Below are 21,950 nucleotides of genomic sequence, written 5' to 3'. Positions count from 1 at the left end.
TACGGTATGAAATACATATGAATTAATATATAATGTATGTACATTATGTATAGTATATAATATATATGCATATATATGAATATGTAGTTATTTCCTGGAGTTTAATACAGCTAGTACTATATCAATCCATTTCAAAACAATGGTTAAGAAACAAATGCCACCTGGTTCTTTTTTGAGGGATCGAGCCCAGAGCCTTGTGCATGCAAGTCAAGCATTCTACTACTGAGCTATACCTCAGCCCATCTTTTACTTTTTAGTATATTTTTTATTGCTTTTTGAGTTTAAAGAAAAGATAACAAAAATGTATCCTACTTCTTCTATCCAGATAATACCTCTGGACATTAAAGTAAGATCAAGTAAATATATATAAGAAGTTTACAAAAGGGCTGGTTATGGTGGCACACATCTGTAACCTAGCACTTGGGAGGCAGAGGCAGGAGGATCTGGAGTTCAAGCCTGAGCCACATAGCAAGACTCTGACTCAAAAAAACAAAGCAAAGCAAAGCAAGACAAAAACAAACAAAAAGTTTACAATACAGAAAAACCTAAAGTGAAAAATAAAATTTTCTTCTGCTTACTATCCTCAAAGGTAACCCCTAGTCAGCATTTCATATTAATGAACCATTCCGAAAAGTTTTCTATGCTTATATCAGCATCCCTTGGTATTGGTTTCGGCACTAGTGCTAGTGATACTGGACTCATACTCTTTAACTCTCAGTTTGAATAAAAAGGAAAATACTTGATAATATAGGGTTAGGAAGATATCAAAAATAGGCACTTTTGATATACTGTTGAAACTTTTGGAGGGCATCTTGTCCATACTTATTAAAATAAAAAATGCATTTACCCATTTGTCTAGCTGCTTCACACCTAGGAATTTTACCCAGAAATATTTTTGTGAAATTCAATCGAATTAAATATAGAAGAATATTTATATAGCACTATTAGTAATAAAAAATTTTGAGAAAACTCAAATATTATTAATACTAAATAAATTATGGCAAACCATGCTTTGTGGTCATTAAAAAAAAATGAAGACTGGGAGAGAGTGGCTAAAGTGGTAGAGTGTTTGCTTAGCAAGTCCAATCCCAGTACAGAAACAACAACAAAATAAATAAAAACCTTGGCTGGGCATGCAATCCCTGCTACTCAGGAGATACAGGCAGAAAGATTGTGGTCAAGGCCAACCCAGGCAAAAGTTAGTGAGACTGTATCTCAAACACAAGCCTCACCTGGTGGCACTCACTTGTGGTCCTGAATAACTGCGGAGGCAAAGGTAGTAGGATTGTGGTCTCTGGTCCAAGGCCAGCCTGAGTAAAGCTAGCTCAAGAACCCATCTATAAAATGAACTAAAAGCAAAGGACTGGGGACATGGCTCAAGCGATAGAGCACTTGCCTAGCAAACATGAGGCTCTGAGTTCAATCCCTGGTACTACAAAGAAAAAAAAAAAAAAAGAATGAGATAGTTCTATTTTTGATGATATTTGTCCAATGCATATTAATAAAAGAAAGCAAGAAGCAAGTTAGAATATACAATAAGGTAGTTGTGAGAAAATAATATCCATGAAACACAACTGACTTATATTTTTCTATACTTTTTCCCACCCTTCTTCTGGGTAGGAGGTAGTAGTAGCATTCCTGTATGACTATGTATTTTAGAGGAATGTTTAAAATAATTGATTTGGTTCATGGTTGTGAGTCATTACTACCTCTATTGAAATTTCAGGTGAATAATGATTCATTTAATTTTGTTTACATGAAAATATTGTGTCTGCTTTTATGGAAGATTTCATGTTGTCAGCAGGTATTTTCTACATTTGTAATGAGTGGTGATGGATGAGATAATAGAGTCTCCACATTAAGATTCTGACAATATTTGTAAAGGGTAAAATCCTTCATCTCTTTTATATCATGAGGACTTGCATGTCTTATAAAAAATTACAGAGATTTTCAAACGTTTTCTGTCAGATAATAGTTGGTGGAGTGGCAAATACATCACAAGATGTGCAGACTTATGTTTCTTGCACATTTTTGGCTGCAAGTATGAAAGAAGGAAAGCAGAGAATTCAGAGAAATCAAGATTCTGTTCAACTTGGAGCAATTGAAGCCTGTGTGATGTGGCTGCTAGAAAATGAATTCATCCAGGTTTCAGAAGCCAGTGATGGAACAGGAGGTAAATAGGAGTTCTCAGTTGCAATTTTCTCCATTTTAATTTCTCTACATTTTTAATTTTCCTTATAATTTCTACACATTGGATAAAATTCTGTTTATAAAATGTATAATTGCCAAGAGAATTAATGTATACAGAAAGACAATGTTTTATTTTGTTTTTCACATTGTTCCTGTAATTCCCCACTTTCAAACCAGGAAAGGTGTATCATTCAACACATCTTGGATCAGCTACTCTTTCATCTTCACTCTCTCCAGCTGATACCTTAGATATTTTTGCTGACCTCCAAAGAGCAATGAAGGGCTTTGTTTTAGAGAATGACCTTCATATTGTGTATCTGGTAAGTTCTGCTTTTTTCACTGTTTTTTAATATTTAATTTTAATTTCTTATTTTTTTTGAGACAGGGTCTATATAGCCCAGGCTGGCCTTGAACTCACAATCTTCCTGCCTCAGCCTCCCAACTGCTTAGATTACAGGCTGCATATCCAGCTTGCAATAAGGAATTTTTGTTTTTTTTATTTTTTTATTATTCATATGTGCATACAATGCTTGGGTCATTTCTCCCCCCTGCCCCACCCCCTCCCTTACCACCCACTCTGCCCCCTCCCTTTCCCTCCCACCCCCTCGATACCCGGCAGAAACTATTTTGCCCTTATCTCTAATTTTGTTGAAGAGAGAGTATAAGCAATAATAGGAAGGAACAAGGGTTTTTGCTAGTTGAGATAAGGATAGCTATACAGGGAGTTGACTCACATTAATTTCCTGTGCATGTGTGTTACCTTCTAGGTTAATCTTTTTGATCTAACCTTTTCTCTAGTTCCTGGTCCCCTTCTCCTATTGGCCTCAGTTGTTGCAATAAGGAATTTTTAAAGTTTTTTTACATTAGATCTTCCTCCATGAATTACAACAAAGATTTTGATAAGAATTAAGTAAAGGTCATATTTGCAAGAACCTAACCAGAAATTATTTTGTCAATTAATAGTAGACGTGTGCACCTTAATGAGAAAATGAGTACATAAAATTGAAATATTTATTAAAATGAACATCTTATTAGGAAATGCACTTCAATTAAAAACAAAAAAACTAGTGAGCAGAGGGCAAATGTCTAGACAGTACCATTATTTTTCTTACAAATGTTTTGTACCCTAAAATGTGACTAGGAAGAATTTCAGAGTGGGTTTTATCAGTCATCCACCATGACTTTAAAAATAAGTTATATTTTATACAGTGACCAGGATTATGAGCTCTAGTGTGAGATTGCCTTAATTTGCCTTTGGTTTCATCACTTTAACCTTACAAGCTTGGATAACCCTTGATCAGCTTAACCTCTCTCTCCCCATCTAGTAGTCTCTTGGAATCACTATTCTATTCTCTACTTTCAGTTCATATAGTTGTCTTTATATCAGTCAAGAGAAGAAAGAGGAAATAGGTAATTTTATAGTTTTTAATATGTATACACACAATTACCTTTATCTCCTCTCTTTGGTTCTTAGTGTGTAATAGAAATACTGTTTGGGCTTACTTTTTTTCAGCATGAAGAGCTTTCTTTAGTTTAAAACAAGTTTGGTAGCAACATTTTCTGTTTTTGTTCATTTTAGGAATGTCTCTGTTATGTCTTTACTTTTGAAAGTTAGCTTTTCTTTATATAAGATTCTTGGTTGACAGGGTTTTTCTTTATTTCAGCAGTTTGAATATGTCACCTCATTTCATTCTGACCTCCATTGTTTCTGATAAGAAGTTAGCTCTTATTCTTACTGAGTTTCCAATGTATATGGTGGCTTTTTTTTCTTTGCTACTTTCAAATTTTAGTGATAGAGTGTGTGCTTAGCATGCTTCAATCCCTAGCACATACATATACAATAAAGAAGTTCCCCCCCACAGACCAATGTGTAACATTGTTACTATGATGCATCTTGATGTGGACCTCTGTATTTACCCTACTTGAAATTCACTGAATTTCTTGAATATTTTGGCCATAATTTCTTCAGCTATTTTTTCTGTTACTTTCTCTGTCTTTCTGGATTCATTATGCATGCATTTTAATGTTTCCCGTGTCTTTCTGAGGCTCTGTTCATTTTTCCACCCTCCTCTTTATCTTCATGTTGTGATTTTCTTATTCCAGCTTGGGTATACAGTTGAGTTCTCTAATTATTCATTTTAGTTATTGTGTTTTTCTACTCCAGAATTTCCATATAACCCCTATTTCAATAATGTTCTCTTTATGCGTGTTTTCAACTTGATGAGACATTGTCACCATGCTTTCTTTTACTTCTTTTTTTGAGACAGGTATTACTGTATAGTCTAGACTTGCTTTCAACTCCAAATCCTCCTGTCTCAGCCTCCTGAGTGCTGGATTATAGACTTATGCGTTTTTATCCATGGTTTTCTTTTGTTCTTTGGCCATATTTATAATGTCTGCTTTGAAGTCTTTGTTTGCTTATTCTAACATCTGTATTCTCTCAAAGTGTTTCTTTTGCCTGCTTTTTCACACTGTTTGGAGCATTCTTTCCTCTTTCTCATGTGTCTCATAGTTTTTGTAGATAGTATATCAACTCTGAATGTTGATTCTTTTTCACTTCTCTCTTTGTATTTTACTGGTTCTTTCTTGGAAATTATACAAAATGCTTAAGATTGTACCTAGAGTCAAAATATTGAAGTTGAAATTGTCTATGATTAAAAACTTCAATTCTTGAAAATAGAATAATGAAACCTGTTAAAAAATTGTTTAAACAAGGGTGAGAGGGAGAATAAGAAAAAGTAATAGAGGAGATAAATTTGATCTTATGTACATTGGAAATATCACAATGAAACCCCATGGTATAGTTAATATATGCTAATAAAAATGCATAAACACTTGGTTCTATGAAATCAGTTTGCATGCTTAGTGATCTCTTTTTCTTTTGTCCCAGCACTGAGTTATTTTTGAATAAATGATATTTTCATAAAAATTAAGTATCATCCTAAACATTTTTCTGAATTCTTAGTCCTTTGTCTTTCTATGAAGTTTATACTTTTAATTTTGTTATATTTACTATGAAGTTGTACTTTTAATTTTGTTCCCTTTGCAATGCAGTAGTTTCTTTTGTTATTTTGCAGTGCTGGAGCTTGAACCCAGGTCCCTGTACATGCTAGGCAAGCACTGTACAACTCCGCTACATCCCCAGTCTACTGTAACGTAATAATTTTATCTAATGAGTGATGCTTCTTCCCTTTAGGTTACACCTATGTTTGAAGACTGGATTACTATAGATTGGTATCAATTCTTCTGTTTATGGGAGAAGTTGCCAACTTCTATGAAAAGGGTGGCAGAGTTAGTGGGAGTTGAGGAAGGGTTCTTGGCTCGCTGTGTGAAAGGAAAAGTAGTAGCCAGAACTGAGAGACATCACCGACAAATGGCCATCCATAAAAGGTAAACATCAAGGAGCCTGGACTTTCTAGTATTTAACACAGCATCTGGCATTCAGTAGATGTCCAATTTATTGTAGTCACTTTTACTGCCAATAAAATAAAAGTTTTGGCTGACTTCAGTAAAAGTTTTCAGTTTCTTGTATTTACTGGCTATTGATATTTAATTTCTTCCTGCACATTATAGTTTAGTAGCCATTACATATGAGGATGTTAAAGCAGAATATTTATTTATTTATTTTGTTTATTCATATGTGCATACATTGTTTGGGCCATTTCTCCCCCCTGCTCCCACCCCCTCCATCTCCCCTGCACGCCCCCTCGCTTCCAGGCAGAATCTGTTCTGCCCTTATCTCTAATTTTTTTTTAAGAGAAAGTATAAGCTAGTTGAGATAAGGATAGCTATACAGAGAGAATCCTAGCATTGCTTCCATGTACAAATGTGTTATATCCCAAGTTGATTCATCTCTAACTCACCTTTTCACTGGTTCCTGATCCCCTTCTCATATTGACCTCTGTTGCTTTAAGTTTTCTATATTAGTTAGTCTGCAGTGGGGACATCAAATACTATCATGTTTTGGGTTTCTTAACCTATCCCCATACCTCCCGTATGTGCTGTCCCCTTATCATGTGACCCAAGTCCAACCACATTGCTGTATTTGCCCCAGATCTAAAGTCCACATATGAGGGAGAACATACGATTTTTGGTTTTCTGAGCCTGGCTAACCTCGCTCAGGATGATGTTCTCCAATTCCATCCATTTACTTGCAAATGATAAGATTCATGACTGAGTAAAATTCCATTGTGTATAAATACCACATTTTCTTAATCCATTCGTCAGTAGTGGGGCATCTTGGCTGTTTCCATAACTTGGCTATTGTGATTAGCGCTGCAATAAACATGGGAGTGCAGGTGCCTCTGGAGTAACCTGTGTCGCATTCCTTTGGGTATATCTCCAGGAGTGGGATTGCTGGATCATATGGCAGGTCTATGTTTAGATTTTTAAGAAGCCTTCATATTTTTTTCCAGAGTGGTTGCACTAGTTAAAGCAGAATACTTAATTATTTCCCTTTCTCAAAGACATGAATCAGAACTACTTACTTCCTATGGCTTCATTTGGGATAATGCTTTGTAATGTCTTTGGAAGTAAATCCATTATCACCAGGAGAGAGATGAAGATTTTGGGAACATTGTACAAGTTTTAACTTCTTTGAAGTATAATAAAACTATTTTTCTTATAGTATGTTATTTAAGCACAGTCAATATAAATTTTATAAGGATTTATACACTAAAATTACTTGGGTCACTGTTGCCTTCCAAAAGAAAACTGGATTTTATGATTAGTTTCTGTCATTTTATTGAAATATGACTAAGATGATCATATAACCATGTATGAAGTTTTCTTTAAAAATTTTGCACCACATTTTCTTGAGCCAAGTCTTTTTTTGGTGGTAGTGGTACTGGTGTTCGAACTCAGGGCCTTATCCTGTGCTTACTAGGCAGGTGCTCTACTGCTTGAGTCTCACCCCTAGCTCTTTTTGCTTTGATTATTTTTGGGAAAGGGTCATAACGTTTATGTCTAGGTCAGTCTGAACCGTGATCCTCCTAGTTATGCTTCCTGCATAGCGGGGATGACAGGCATGCCACCACACCCAGCTAACTTTTGCCTAGATTGGTCTTGAACTCCATTCCTCCTGATCTCTGCCTCCCAGGTAGCTGGATTATAAAATAAGCCACCACGCCCAGCTAAGCCAAGTATTATTTCTTGAAATTAGTTAGCAGTATTGAAATATGAGGACTTTTTGTTGTGCTAAGTCTAGTTCTTTATTAGGGTACTCATGTGTTTTGTAAACATTGATCTCTTTCTTTGTTCACTGACCATATTTCCTATTAGTAATCCTCTTAGAGTATGTAAACCCTCTGTTGTCTTTTTGGTTCTTAGTCGTTTTTCAGCACATTGTATCTCATAGTAGACATAAGTGATGTCTTACCTCACTTTTGGTGATTTATTTTTTAGGTTTTTCACCAGCCTTGTGCTATTAGATTTAATCAGTGAAATTCCCTTAAAGGAAATTAATCAAAAATATGGATGCAGTCGTGGACAAATTCAGTCTTTGCAACAGTCAGCTGCAGTTTATGCAGGTAACTTAAAGAGTTTCACATTTATTTAAGAATTGGTAGTTTAAACTTGTTGAGATTATTTTTTGAAGTTGCATTTTATTGTAAGCCTCTCTAAAATTGCCATAATTTTATAAAATTCCTGTCATTATCATAAGATCTAAAACTGTGGCTTCTTTGGACTCAGTACCCTAGAAAGAGCTGGCAACAAGCAAAGTGTCTTTCCTTCTTTTGTTATTTCCTCCAGTTTTGTTTTTCTTGTTCTTTCCTCTGTTTTGAGAAGAAATAGAAAAAATGTTTACAATGCTCTAACCTTTCATTTTCAATTTTTGAGTTAGCACACATTAATAATACGAGGTAGTGTCAGGTATATAAATGTACTGATTAATATTTGTTGAGAAGGAGGATGACAGATGGAGAGAGATTTCTGGACTCCTATCCGACTCTTCTAAATATTTTCTCTCTCAGGAGGCACTGGTGTGACTTCATGTATGAAATTCACATCCTCTAAATTAGATAAATAGAGATTCTGGGTCTAATTTTACTAAGAAATCCTCTTAAGAAGCTCTTAGAAAGGAAACCTTGGGCTACTAGAGATTGTATGTATTTATTTGTATAAGAAGTTTTCTTGTGAAGGTTTATGCATATGAGGGGAAGATTGGGGCAGAGGGTCATATAAAGAAAGGGACTCACTATTCAACTCAATAGCATCAAAGATCTAAGATTGCCTCTTGGGTTAATTGTTCTCATAGGGAAGTAACTTTCTTAATACCATGGCACTTGGCTGTACTACCCTTTTTATTTAAGAGGGTGTAGCTGTTGAGATGGGCAACCTTTTTTTTTAAAGAAAATTAGGGGAATTTCACTCTTTATAGTACTCAGCACTTGAAAATTTGTATCAGCTCTTATGTTTTCCTGTAGGTGATGAGAGTCCCTCTGGGTTTTTGTTTGTTTGTTAGCACATTTACTGCCCATTTAGCTTGGGCTTTATCATTTGTCTACTCTTTTGTTAACTTATCTCTTGGGCCCTGTTAAACTTTGCAATTCTACAGGAACAAGCAAAACTAGACCAAAAAAATATGTCTAAAGAAATGGGGAATGAGCCTGTAAGGAATTGTTAATTCAACACATATTCTATGAATGTTCTAGGGATGATTACAGTGTTTTCCAATCGTCTGGGCTGGCACAACATGGAACTACTACTTTCCCAGTTTCAGAAGCGTCTTACATTCGGCGTCCAGCGGGAACTGTGTGACCTGGTTCGGGTATCCTTACTTAACGCACAGCGAGCCAGGTTCTTCTATGCTTCTGGCTTTCTTACTGTGGCAGATCTTGCTAGAGCAAGTATTGCTGAGGTGGAAATGGTTCTGAAAAACGCTGTGCCTTTCAAAAGGTAAGAAAGTCATAGTTGGAAAGACTTTTTCTACACTGAAATTAAAGAGAAGTTTATACACTTTCTTCTAGTTTTTCTGAGTTTCCATTTCAATTACTGATATATTTAGACTTTAATTTTGTGTACAGGGTGAAATCTAGATAAAATTTTTAACTTTTCCCCACTTAGTAAAAAGTTTATTTTTGTCCCAGTGATTTGAGGTACTGCCTTCATAATATGCTACATATTTGTAAGTTCTTAGATTTATTTCTAGACTCTATTATTCTTTTTGCTAATTCATGAGCCAGTATCATACTCTTAATTATAAAGGCCTTGTACATAAGTGTTAGTTAGTTAGGGCAAGTTCTCCCTTATAGTCTTGTAGTATATTCTGGGAAATTCTTGTGTATTTGGTCATTTGAAGTTTATAGTGACATGTTACAATTTCTGTTGGAATGGTTTAAAACTTAATTTACAGAGAATTGACATCTTTATAATGTTCAGTTGCCTTTCCAAGGATAGATGATGTCTTTGTATTTGATTTAGTTTTTGTGTTTCTCAGGAGTTTAAAAAAATTTTCTTCTTAGATTTTGCACATTTCTTCTAAATTCATTCCTATTTAATCTTTACTAGTGTAAAGATTAGTTGGTGGTTCTCTTATAATGTCTTCTACATGATTATCTGTGCTTTTGGAGGCTATTGATTTCTCTGTATGTTTTATCTTGCCACTTCCTGAATTTTTTTTTATCATTAAAGGGTGCTTTAATCATTGATTCTCTAGGGTTTTCCAGGTGTATTGCTCTATCTTCTGTAACTAGAGATATTTCACTTTTCTCTGACCAATTCTCATGCTTCTATTTGATTTCTCTTGACTAATTGAGTTAGCAAATACCTGTAATAAAATGTGGTATAGTAATAGAGATAGTGACCATTTTTGCTTTGTTTATGATCTTAGTGGAAATGCCTCTGGTGCTATTCCAGGAGGATACTAGCTATGCATTGTATATTTATGGTTGTTATATCCTGTTGTTGCATTGTTGCATTGTTCCCTTTATCAATTTAAGTGAAATTCTTTGTCTCTTCTGACTAATTTTATTTTGATATCTGCTTTGTTAGAAATAGCCACTCCTACTTGTTTTCAGGCTCTATTTGCTTATAAAATCTTATTTCATCCTTTCACTTTAAGCCTTGTTTGTCTTTTCCAGCGAGGTGAGTTTCTTGTATGCAACAAATGGTTGGGTCTTGTTTTTTAAATCCAGTCGGTCAGTCTCTGTCTTTTTGATTAGAGAATTGAGACCAATAAACTTCAGCATTATTACAGAAAGGTTTGTAGTAATTTCTGCCATTTTGTTGTGTTTGTAGTGCTTGCTTCTTGCCTGTTTGCTTATCTACTCTTTTAGTGGGATTTCTTCTTTCCTGTATTTTCATGGATGCATTTATCTTTGTCTGCATGTAGAATTGTTATATATCTTCTGCATTGCTGGTCTAGTAGTCATGAATTCCTTTAGTTTTTTTTTTTTTTTTAATCATGTATGGTTTATAGTTCTCCTTCAACTTTGAAGGATAGCTTCGCTGGATACAGTAATATCTGTTAGCAGTTATTTTCTTTCAGGGCTTGAAATACATCATTCCATGCCCTCCTTTTAAAGTTTCTTTTTTTTTTTTTCATTTTTCTTTTATTATTCATATGTGCATACAAGGCTTGGTTCATTTCTCCCCCCTGCCCCCACCCCCTCCCTTACCACCCACTCTACCCCCTCCTGCTCCCCCCCTCAATACCCAGCAGAAACTATTTTGCCCTTATCTCTAATTTTGTTGTAGAGAGAGTATAAGCAATAATAGGAAGGAACAAGGGGTTTTGCTGGTTGAGATAAGGATAGCTATACAGGGCATTGACTCACATTGATTTCCTGTGCGTGGGTGTTACCTTCTGGTCAGTGGAACAGAATAGAGGATCCAGATATGAAGCCACACAACTATGAGCAACTTATCTTTGATAAAGGAGCTAAAAATATACGATGGAGAAATAGCAGCCTCTTCAACAAAAACTGCTGGGAAAAGTGGTTAGCAGTCTGCAAAAAACTGAAACTAGATCCATGTATATCACCCTATACCAAGATTAACTCAAAATGGATCAAGGATCTTAATATCAGACCCCAAACTCTTAAGTTGATACAAGAAAGAGTAGGAAATACTCTGGAGTTAGTAGGTATAGGTAAGAACTTTCTCAATGAAACCCCAGCAGCACAGCAACTAAGACATAGCATAGATAAATGGGACCTTTTAAAGTTTCTATTGAAAATTCTGTCATTCTTTGAATTTGCCTTTGTAGGTAACTTGGAGTTTCTCATTTGCTACTTTCAGTATTCTTCCCTTATTCTATATACATACTGATAAAACTATAATATGCTTTGGAGAGATTCTTTTATGGTCTTGTCTGTTTGAAGTCCTACAAGCTTCCTGTTCCTGGATAACTATCTCTTTTTCAAGATTTAGAAAGTTTTTTGCTGCCATCTTTCTGAATATATTTTGGTGCCTGTATCCTGCACCTCTTCTTTTATGCCCTTGATTTGTAGTTTGGTCTTTCACTGATGTCCCAGAGGTCACCCATGTTCTGTTCAAACTTCCTTATATATTTCTTAATCTCCATGTTCTTAGACATCTACCTCATGTTCATGTCCTGATATTCTGTCTTCAATTTGATTCATTCTACTGGAGAGACTTTTAACTCAGAATTTCAATTTGATTTTTTTTTTCAGAATTTCTGTGTATTTAATTCCTCTTTTATGTTCTTAATTACCTTCTTTGTTTCATTTAACTGTTTGAGTTCATCCAGATATTCATCCATGTCCTCAGGTCACCAGTCTTAGCACTTCTAAGATTGAGGAAAACTAGCTGATGTCTTTCTTTTTCTTCTTCTTCCTTCTTCCTTTTCCCCTTCCTTCCTCCTTCTTCTTTCTTCCTTCCTTCCTTCCTCCCTCCCTCACTTCCTCAGAACTGGGTTTGAATTCAGGGCTTCATGTGTGCTTAGGCAGGTGCTCTACCATTTGGCCTATGCCTCCAACCCTGGAGTTTCTTAGAAGGGTCAATTTGCCACTTTTGGACTGCATTCACTATAGAAGCTTCCCTTTTATGTGTACTGGGATCTGCTGCTGGTCACAGGGAGCTTTATAGCCTGTGGGCCAGGCAGGTTCCCACTTGCTCCACAAGTCCCCCATTTGTGTCCCCAGGGTCAGCAAGCATTGAAGCCTAGGCTTGACCCATAAATGCATCAGACAGTGGGAGGAGCAGACTTGGTAGGGGAGGAACTGAGGCATCCTAGGCACTCTGCCCAGTGGTCTCAGTAATTATAGATTCTATCCTCATACCACCTCCCTGTGTGGGTGAGGAGGTTATGGAAGTCATGTGATTCAGAGGATCTTGGTTCAGGGCCCTCTGACCCACCTGGTAGCAAACACATGCTGGGATGCAGAACCTGGAAGTGGACATTAGCGCTTTCAGACCCTGCCCAGCAGTCCACCTCCCTCTAGGGGGAAGAGGTTGTAAAAATCACTTGATTGAGTTTGGGGTTCTCAGTCCTGCCTGGAAGCTAACACACACCCTTGAGGTGGGGCACAGTGTTTTCAGACCCTACCCATCAGTTCACCTCACTGTGTGGTAAAATCACAACCTCACTGTTGAAATCATGTGAGTTGGAGGCCTAAGCTCTTTTAGTCCCATCTGGTATCAAACACCTGGATTTAGGTCCTGGAAGCAGGATTTGATGTGCCTGGGCTTGGGCTATAGATCCACTTGGTAGCCAACGCATGCAGCCAGAATATAGGTTCTGGAGGCTAAGCACTATACCCAGCCACAGGCTTTGGTGGTCTGTTTCCACCATGACCCTCAGGCAATAGGACTTTCTCTTTGTTCTGGATGGCAGGGCCTCTGACCACTGCATCCTTTACTGCTGGTGCTTCCAACTGCTTAAATTTCTCTGGGTCTTTGTCAGATCCAACTCAGTCTCAAGCAATAGCCCTTTTCTCAAGATGATGTCTTGCTATGGCTTTCTGAGATAATGAACGTAACAGAATGTCTTTCTTTACTGAAGCTAGCCTTCCACACCAAAGCAATCACTGTCTCATCAAATCCCATACTGGGTTTAAAGCATGTGGAAGGTGTGGGCTTATCCTGCAGCTAGAATTGCCATCTGTCAATAGGGCCATTGGCTCACTTTGTGATTGTGTCTTTAGCTTCCCCTCCTCCTCCATGGAGCTTGGAACTGTTTTCTGCTTTTCTATTTTGTCTTTCTGTTTCTTTGTGCTTTTTGGTTGTTCTGCCACCTTTTTGTGATTACAGATGCTCTGCCTCTTTTCAGAATATAGTCTCTTTTTTTAATTACTCAACTCTTCTATTCATAGAGTCAAAACTGAACACACTTCTAATCTGTGACCTTACTCCGTCTCTATAGTTGAGTTTTGCTTCTGAATCAAATTGAAAATATTTTTCTTTTAATAGATGCTTCTGTTCTTTTAACATTTTATTGATAGGGCTGATAGGTTTGGTCTTAGTTCTCTCAAATTGTTTTATAATTATGTACATGTTATGATATTTGCTGTTTCTTTCTCTACCTGTTTTTCTGTTTTATTCTTAAATTTAGAAAACGGTAGGTTTTGTTTTGTTGTCATCCTACTGGTTATGTTTGTCCTTCATGTATGTTTTGTCATTTATGATATAGACCATTATGTTATCCAGGAAACATTAATGTCAGTTATCGAGAAGACATTAATGTCAGTCACTTAGCTGACTTCCAATCCCAAACTTTCTTTTCGTATGGTGGGCACTAGCTCAAGCTTCTGTTCAGTCATTTAGATTTCTAACAGGTTACTTGGAGTCTGCCCAAATTGGCATAGCTTAGAGTCAGATATTAGGCAGAGTTCATATGAAGAAATGGGGGTCTTCTTCTGTAGGTCTCTTGTTTTTAGATGTTCCCCCTTCTATTTCTAACTCCTGTAGTTACCTTGACTGCCATTCTGAATTCAGCCAATCATTGACCTCTGGGTTTTATCTGTATATTTACCTGGCCTACATAGTACTGCCTAGAGTCTGTATTTAGGTGATATGTGTGAAAATTCACCCACTATCATTTCTTTGTTCTAAGTCTCAACCTTTTTGAGTTTCTTCTTTCTTTTGGTCACTCTCTAGTCCCTTCAACTATTTTGTCTAAGTAATATTGTGTTGGAGGAGTTTGTGACTCCTATTTTTTAATAGGATTTTGCTTATAGAATGTGTCTTAGTGAGGCCTTCCCTTAGTATTCTCTTTAAAAGTTGCAGAATCACTCATCCCTTTCTTCAGTTTCATTTTTGTGTACAACTTTTACCAGCAGTTGACATAGAATACTTTTTAAAACATTTGTTTATTTTCTAATTTCCTCAACTGGAATGTAAGCACCATGAAAGCAGAGATATCTCTTTCTTGTTCAGTGCTATTCCTTCAGTTTTTAGAGCAACTCAGATTGGATACTTAATGAATTTTTTTTGTATGAATGAGTGAATTGATGCATTAATTTCCTTCTTTACCTATCTCCTTGTATAGTGCCCGGAAGGCAGTGGATGAGGAAGAGGAAGCAGTTGAAGAACGTCGGAATATGCGAACTATTTGGGTGACTGGCAGAAAAGGTTTAACTGCAAGGGAAGCAGCAGCCCTAATAGTGGAAGAAGCCAAACTGATTCTGAAGCAGGACTTAATTGAAATGGGAGTACAATGGGATCTGTGTTCTCCTCTGAGTTCTGGTACACATTCACTGACCAGTAGTGAGTCAGAAGCACAGGAGCATATGTTTATACCCCAAAGTATGAGTTCTCCTAAAAGATTAGCATCAAAGAACAAAAGCAATAGAAGATTTAGTGATTCTTATGTTAAGCATTCACCAAGTATAGTGCAAGATTTAGATAAAATTGGAGAGCATACAAGTTCCTTTCATTATACATTCCAGGAGGGGAATCAAAAACATCATAGACATTCCATTTTCAGAGCAAGAAAACAGGCTTCTTTGGATATAAATAAGGAGAAGCTCAGAACCTCTCTGAATGAGGAACAAACAAGCCCTAGGAAAGCTCTTCCGACTTTCTCCTTGGAGAAAACCAAAAAAGCAGCTTTGAATTTCAGTTCAGAACAAATGAGCGGAAGCTTTCAATCTTGGAAACATAGAAAGCACCAAAAACAATGCAGTAACAGTAACCCTGTAGAAGACTCTGGGATGCATAGAGTTGATTTACAAGGACAGACTATGTCTAGACCTATTCTTTGTGAAGATTCATTGACCGTGAATGAGAAGAATATGCAATTTAGAAACCCAGGGCCATTTGGCAAAAATGTGTCTTTTTGTGCTGCAGAAAAATACAGCAAAACATCATGCCTATTAAAAACAGAGCAAAGTTGTTTAAAGAAGAGGACATTAGTTAACGATACTCAAACAACAATTAATGATATTCTTGTAAAACATTTTTACACAGGATCACTAAGTAAAAATGTGACTTATCAAACTACTAGTGTGGCTAGTAAAAATGAAAAAGGATCATCTATAGTTGAAACAGAAAAAATAAGTGAAGTGCTGATACAGAATGATTCAACAAAACAAAATGTTTCTGTGAAATACCATGAGACCCACCCAATTAGCCAATGCCTAGAAAAGCAATGTAATAAACAGACAAACACTTACATCAAACAGAAGAATATAGTAGAGAGGCAAATGTCCTGTGAAGCAGTCAGTAGTTACATACATAAAGACTCAAGTGTTACTAGGGTCAAATGTGGAAGTCTGAAGCTTAATAAAGAAAATAATCCAAATCATTTTCAAGCATTAGAAGTTGAGATAAGCAGAACTGAGTCAACTGGAGCATTCAGTAAATCAAGAGGCCAGCATAAGGACTTTCTAAATTCTTCTAGAATACAAGAAAAAACAGATAATTATATAACAAACAATATTGGAAATAATCACGTTTCTGACTTAGGTTTAGTTCTCTGTGATTTTGAAGATAGTTTCTACCTGGATACACAGTCAGAGAAAATAATTCAACAGATGACAGATGAAAATTCCAAACAAAGAACAAAAGGTACCAATCTGGTAGCAGGGATAATGCATAGTAGCTCAGACAAACAGAACTGCATGAACAATTTTCAGAACAAGTATCACTTTACTTCACCCCGTGAACACCATTCCTCAGTAGTGACTAACCCAGACCATTTGAACCTTAAGACTGTAGATACTATGACACAAAGCGCTGAACATGGAGTTGACAGACTGACTCCCAAAAGCCTAATTTTTCATTCTCCAATACTGTTGGGGGAAAATGACCCTTGCTTTAAAGGGAATGAACTTTCTGTTACTGACTCCCAGTTGAACAGTTTTCTTCAAGGTTATCAAACACAAGAAACTGTGAAATCAGTCATACCTCTGACTTCTCAAAAGAGAACTCCCACTGGTGTAGAGAGGGAATATCTGCCAGATCCTGAAAAAAGTTTGAATATGAGTGATAGTTTATTATTTGACAGTTACAGTGAAGACTTCCTAGTAAAAGAACAATCACCCAATGTACAAACCAAAGAACCTCTTCCTTCTAAAATAACATCAAACCATGTCAGTGATTCACTGCATCTACAAGAAGACACTATTAAAAATGGAAATATGAATGAACATCAAGGTATTCAGCAGCAGTTGACTTGTTGCAATGATGAATCTGTTATTTTTTCAGAAATCGAGTCTGTTCAGTTGGTTGAAGCTTTGGACAATGTAGCTATATTTCCTGTTCCAGAGAAACCTAGCACTGCATTATCTCTTAGAGCATTAGAACTAAGTGATTCAGCAGTTATAGCTAATAGTTATCCCCAAGGAGAAGTAATTGGAAGAGATCGAGATGAAGGGACTCAAAAATCCAAATTAATTGGGACAAGGCATAATAATTCACTTATATGGTCAGGAGCATCATTTGTTTTAAGTCCAGGGCTACAAAGGATTTTAGATAAAGTGTCCCGTCCTCTGGAAAATGAAAACGCAATCACTGTAAACTTGTCTTGTTTGAAAGAAAAAAATACAGAGTTAAATGAGAGACAGGAAGTGATTTCAAATTTGGAGACATACCAAGTACAGGGAATTTCATTTTTCCCTAATAATGAAATAAAAAGCAAGATTCTTGGAACACGAGAGAACAACCCCAATCAAGGTGAAACCTCGTCCTCCTTGCCTAGTAAAGAAAGTTCTATAGGTGATGATAATGGTCTTATTCCTCCTACACCCAGTCCAACATTTTCTAAGCTGGCATTTCCAGAGATTCTTGGAACATCTGTTAAACTTCAGAAAAGTAGCAGTGTTTTACAGCCTGGTGAAATCTATTTATTCAGCTCACCTTCAGATATTAAAAAACATGATTTAAGTCCAGAGACCAGAAACAGTTTCAAGGATGACAGTCCTATGAGAGACACAAGTTTTTCAGTACAGTTGTCACAGGATGGATTGCAGTTAACTCCAGCCTCGTTCAATTCAGAAAGTTTGGCCATAATTGATGTCGCAAGTGACCAAACTCTCTTTCAAACATTCATTAAGGAGTGGCAGTGCAAAAAACGATTTTCCATCTCATTGGCTTGTGAAAAGATCAGAAGTTTGACATCTTCTAAAATCGCCACTATTGGTGGTAGGTTTAAGCAAGGTAAGATTTTTTTTTTTACTTTATTTTTTCACATTTATTTTGACTGAGAGGAGGTTTGAATTTTTCACTATTAGGTATTAGATGTAATCTATTCAAAATTTAATAAATATATCCTTATGTATCCTTTTTGTATAGAACAGCTTTATTTATTTGGGCCAGCTGGTTACTAATAGTTACCCTCCATTATAAGATATATATGCAATATATATTATGTTAGTGGAATATAAATTTATAAAAATTAAGTTAGATATTTTTTGAATATGATCAGACATTTGTTTTTATGGTATTTTAATGTGATATAGCAGTTTCTATTAATCTTCAGTGTTCATGAATTATTTCCGTAAATACCTTTGTTTACTTATATATTCATTAAAGTACATAGCAGATAGGCACTATATTTTTCACAAAGTGCATTTGCTATATTTTCCAAGATTTATCTCAAGTCTCCAGTGATATCATGAATTCTACACCGAAGTGTTGATTTCAAGCCTCTGAGCTTTTCTAGGTTTCAAGAGAGTTGAACTTCTCTTATTGCATGAATCTTGGGTTTTGGCTTATGGGGAATAGCTGTAGTCTAGCTCATCCACCTGTTGTGGAAATCAGAGGTTTGATTAGATTTCTGAAGTCTCTGTATTTATCAGTGAACTTATTCAGAAAGTTTTGAGTCTTCAAAATTTTTATCTTTAATTCATGGAGCGTATGTGTTAATGATAGGTTTTATGTACTTTTAATGTTGAATATCACTTTCCATTTTTTTAAAATCTATCAAACATAAAATTGATACATTAGGCTTTGTGTAGAGGGATAAACAGATTTGCTTAAACTTAACAAATATCTAATACACCAATTATTTCTCAGGTATTGGGAGATATAATTGTAAATAGAACACATTAGCTCCTGACCTTTGTAAAACTGAGGATACATTAGAGAAAAATGTTGATTCCACATACAGAATCATACTTAATTGTTCACTAATGAGTAAGACTCTTGATGAAGTTTTTTAGTTAAACATTGCTGATTTTGCTATGAAGATTTTGTTAGTGGGCAAGTCGTCTTTATTTCTGTTCAAATTATATAAATTTGAAAAGCAGGTTTTTTCATTTAGTTAATTCTCCTTTAGTCATTACTTATAGCTCTATTTTAGGAAATCTTTAGTATATTTTTCATAGTGACAGATCTCTTTTTTCATGGGAAGCCTAGAAAGATCATAGATATAGTTACAAATAACTATCCAAATAGTGCATTTTTTCAAGGTCTACAAATTTTAGCAGTCAAATGTAGTTTTAATGATTGTTTTAACTATGAATATCTTTTATTTTAAAAGATTTTTAAACTATTTCACCTTTGTTCACTTAGTTAGCTTACTTCAGGAAACCCTTATTAGAGATGATGGATTTCCTGTTCAAGGCTCTGATGACATCTTGGTGGTTGGACTGGCAGTATGCTGGGGTGGAAGAGATGCCTATTATTTTTCATTACAGAAGGAACAAACACATTCTGGTAAGCAATGAGTATTTGGCTAAGCCAACATATAATCAATAAAATATCTGTTAAGGTAGTGATCTTGTTTGTTGAGAGTAATTTCCTGATATGACTTAGAATTTACTTTTAGAATTTAAAAAAATCATTATTTGGAGAATAGTTAGTGTGTACATGGTTGCATGTATTAACTGAAATGATTTTTTTTGTGTTAGGTACTGAACTCACAGCCATGTACCTGTAGCTGAGTTCTCTGCCACAGAGTCATATCCCCAGACTAGAATGAATGTTCTAAGAAACATCTCCCTTGCTTCCCACTGCTTGTCACATAAGGCTGTGAACACTGGACCATCACAATTTTTTCTCAGCCTTTCTCTTCCCATTGCCTGAATATGGAGCTCATCCAGAGCAATGCTAAGCTAGATAACTATAGTTGTGAACTCACACAGCCTTTGGAGGAGGCTTTGGAATTGAAAGGATATGATTTGGAACTATCTTGTGACCTGATTATGGTTGTTGTATAGTCAGCTGTTTGGTTGTTTTGAACAGAATAAAATTAATAAGAATATCAGTGTTTGTACCTCAGTAAGAAGGAAATATTTTTACTTTTTTTTCATAGTTACTTGATCTTCTTCTTTTATTTTTGATACATTATATGTCTGCCTTTTCAAATTTAAAAAATTCCTTACCTGCCTTTAACTCCTTGTTCAAAAAATATAATTTTATTTTTATAATTTATATTTAGAATTTTCTCCTATGTAATGAAATAGAGCATTATAAATAATCTAGCCCAAACCATGATTTTTAGATTATGAAGCACTTCATCGACATGGTTCATATGACCTTGATAAGGTCATGCTGAATTAGCAGTCACTTAGAACCAGATTCTTAGGCTTCCGAGTAATTTAAGTTTTTGTACTAAAGATCGCTACTTCAAATGAATGAATGCAATTTTTGCATTAAGATGCTTTTTTTTCTTCTCAAGAAATCAGTGCCAGTTTGGCCCCACCTTCTCTGGATCCAAACCTGACTGTGAAAGAGAGGCTGCGATACCTTCAGTCCTGCTTGCAAAAGGAATCTGATAAAGAACGTTCTGTTATCATCTATGACTTCATCCAGAGTTATAAAATTCTTCTTCTGTCTTGTGGCATCTCCCTGGAACAAAGTTATGAAGACCCTAAGGTTCTGTGCTGTTAAGCTTCTATACTTAAACACTATTAGTGTTTAGGGTTAATTCTTAAATGATTTAGTATTTATTTAGCTTCAATAATGCAATGTAAGTCTTTTAGAGAAATCAATTCTCTGTGCAGTAATCTTATCCACCCAGAGTACCATGTACCAAATACTTCTTTGTAGATGAAAACAGATTATGTCACAAATTCCAAGCTTTAGGACTTAAAAAAAGTTTGGTCATAAGTTTAATTTTTTATTTCATAGTAAATTAAAAGTGAAATAAGAGCTATTAGGTTTAGGTATATGATAGCAGAATTTTTACATATTCATGAGTGAGGAGGCAGAAAATAGGACAAGTGCATGAATTTAAGCTGTCAAAAGGGAGTATAGCTAGCGGCCATAGAGGAAATCAATTTACAAGTCCCTGAGAACATTTCTATGCAATAGCAAAGCATGATACATTCTTCATAATGATGACCTGAGTTATTAAGGAAGGAATAATTTATGTTATGATAATAAACACTTAGCAGTAGAATGCATTTTGAGAAGACATTTATTTGTAATATAATCTTTAAAGGTGTATCATTTTCCTACCTATTAATAATAAATGCATGAGGCATACAGAGTATTAATTTAAAAATGAGAAATTATATGATTTAGCAGTTGTTACCAATATAGCAATAATAGTAGGATGATTTTTAGTTTCTTAGCTACTTCTTTTTTTTTTTTTTTTTTTTAATGAAGGGCTAGGGATTGAACCCACGGTCTTGGGCATGCTAGCCAAGTGCTCTGTCACTGAGCTACATTCTCAGTTTCTTAAGGTTTTTTGTTTTGTTTTGCTTTGTTTTCTGGCAAACATTTAAACTGATTTCTACTAGATATAAAAGGTTGTCATTTAATTTTGATGTTCTAAATTCCAAAGCAAGAATATAGGTTGTATGAGCCTCTCAATAAAATACAGTAGTGTTCTAGATTTATATAGCACCTTCTTCTTAAACAATTTGTAATATACCATAATTGTGTTAATTACAGTGTTTTTTGATATAAGAAGATAGACTTTGTAAAATGTCATCTTCATAAGAAACAGTAGCTAACTTTTACATCAGACTTTCTCAGCCAATACTCTCCTATACAACTTCATTCATAATCTACAAAAGAAGTGATTGTATCAGATAGTAATTCTCAGAAGTATTAATAGGGTTTAGATTTTTCTTATTCTAAATCCAGCTTCTGATTTGCTAGATTCACTTTTAGAAACTACATATCTCCCAGTCTTGTGAGGAAGTTGAAGATAGCAATTAAATGACTAGTTGGGTAGTCTTGATGACAGGACTCTATCCTGAAGGGAAATTCTAGAGGCTTTCTGAAACTCTGACTATAAACTTATAATATAAACTATCTATGCCTCACTTCTTCTGAGGTTGAAAGAATTAAGTAAACCTATAGCCATCAAGGCCCATCTTTATTGTTGTAGCTTAGCCCAAATCAGTCTAAGTGGAAAAGCCTCCATCTTCATTCTCAGACAACATGGTTGCAGTTAGCTGAAA

At 35.5% G+C, this 21,950-nt stretch overlaps 1 protein-coding gene across 5 annotated transcripts in view; it reads left to right on the top strand.

The window, feature by feature from the left end:
- The window catches only part of Polq (DNA polymerase theta), a 79,879-nt gene that overhangs the window by 18,876 nt on the left and 39,053 nt on the right, over positions 1 to 21,950 (top strand). For all 5 annotated transcript variants that reach the window (XR_012447965.1, XM_074073249.1, XM_074073251.1 and 2 more), the window contains 8 exons: positions 1,969 to 2,173; positions 2,368 to 2,510; positions 5,387 to 5,580; positions 7,594 to 7,718; positions 8,844 to 9,087; positions 14,642 to 17,751; positions 19,108 to 19,251; positions 20,216 to 20,412. Coding sequence is in view for 4 of the 5 variants with exons in the window: in XM_074073249.1 (XP_073929350.1) it covers positions 1,969 to 2,173; positions 2,368 to 2,510; positions 5,387 to 5,580; positions 7,594 to 7,718; positions 8,844 to 9,087; positions 14,642 to 17,751; positions 19,108 to 19,251; positions 20,216 to 20,412 (4,362 nt within the window). In the remaining variant the exon portion in view is untranslated. The remainder of the gene's footprint in view (positions 1 to 1,968; positions 2,174 to 2,367; positions 2,511 to 5,386; positions 5,581 to 7,593; positions 7,719 to 8,843; positions 9,088 to 14,641; positions 17,752 to 19,107; positions 19,252 to 20,215; positions 20,413 to 21,950) is intronic.

The sequence above is a fragment of the Castor canadensis genome, chromosome 5 (assembly GCF_047511655.1).
Source record: "Castor canadensis chromosome 5, mCasCan1.hap1v2, whole genome shotgun sequence".
NCBI lineage: Eukaryota > Metazoa > Chordata > Mammalia > Rodentia > Castoridae > Castor > Castor canadensis.
This window is presented reverse-complemented; position numbering and strand designations above follow the sequence as displayed.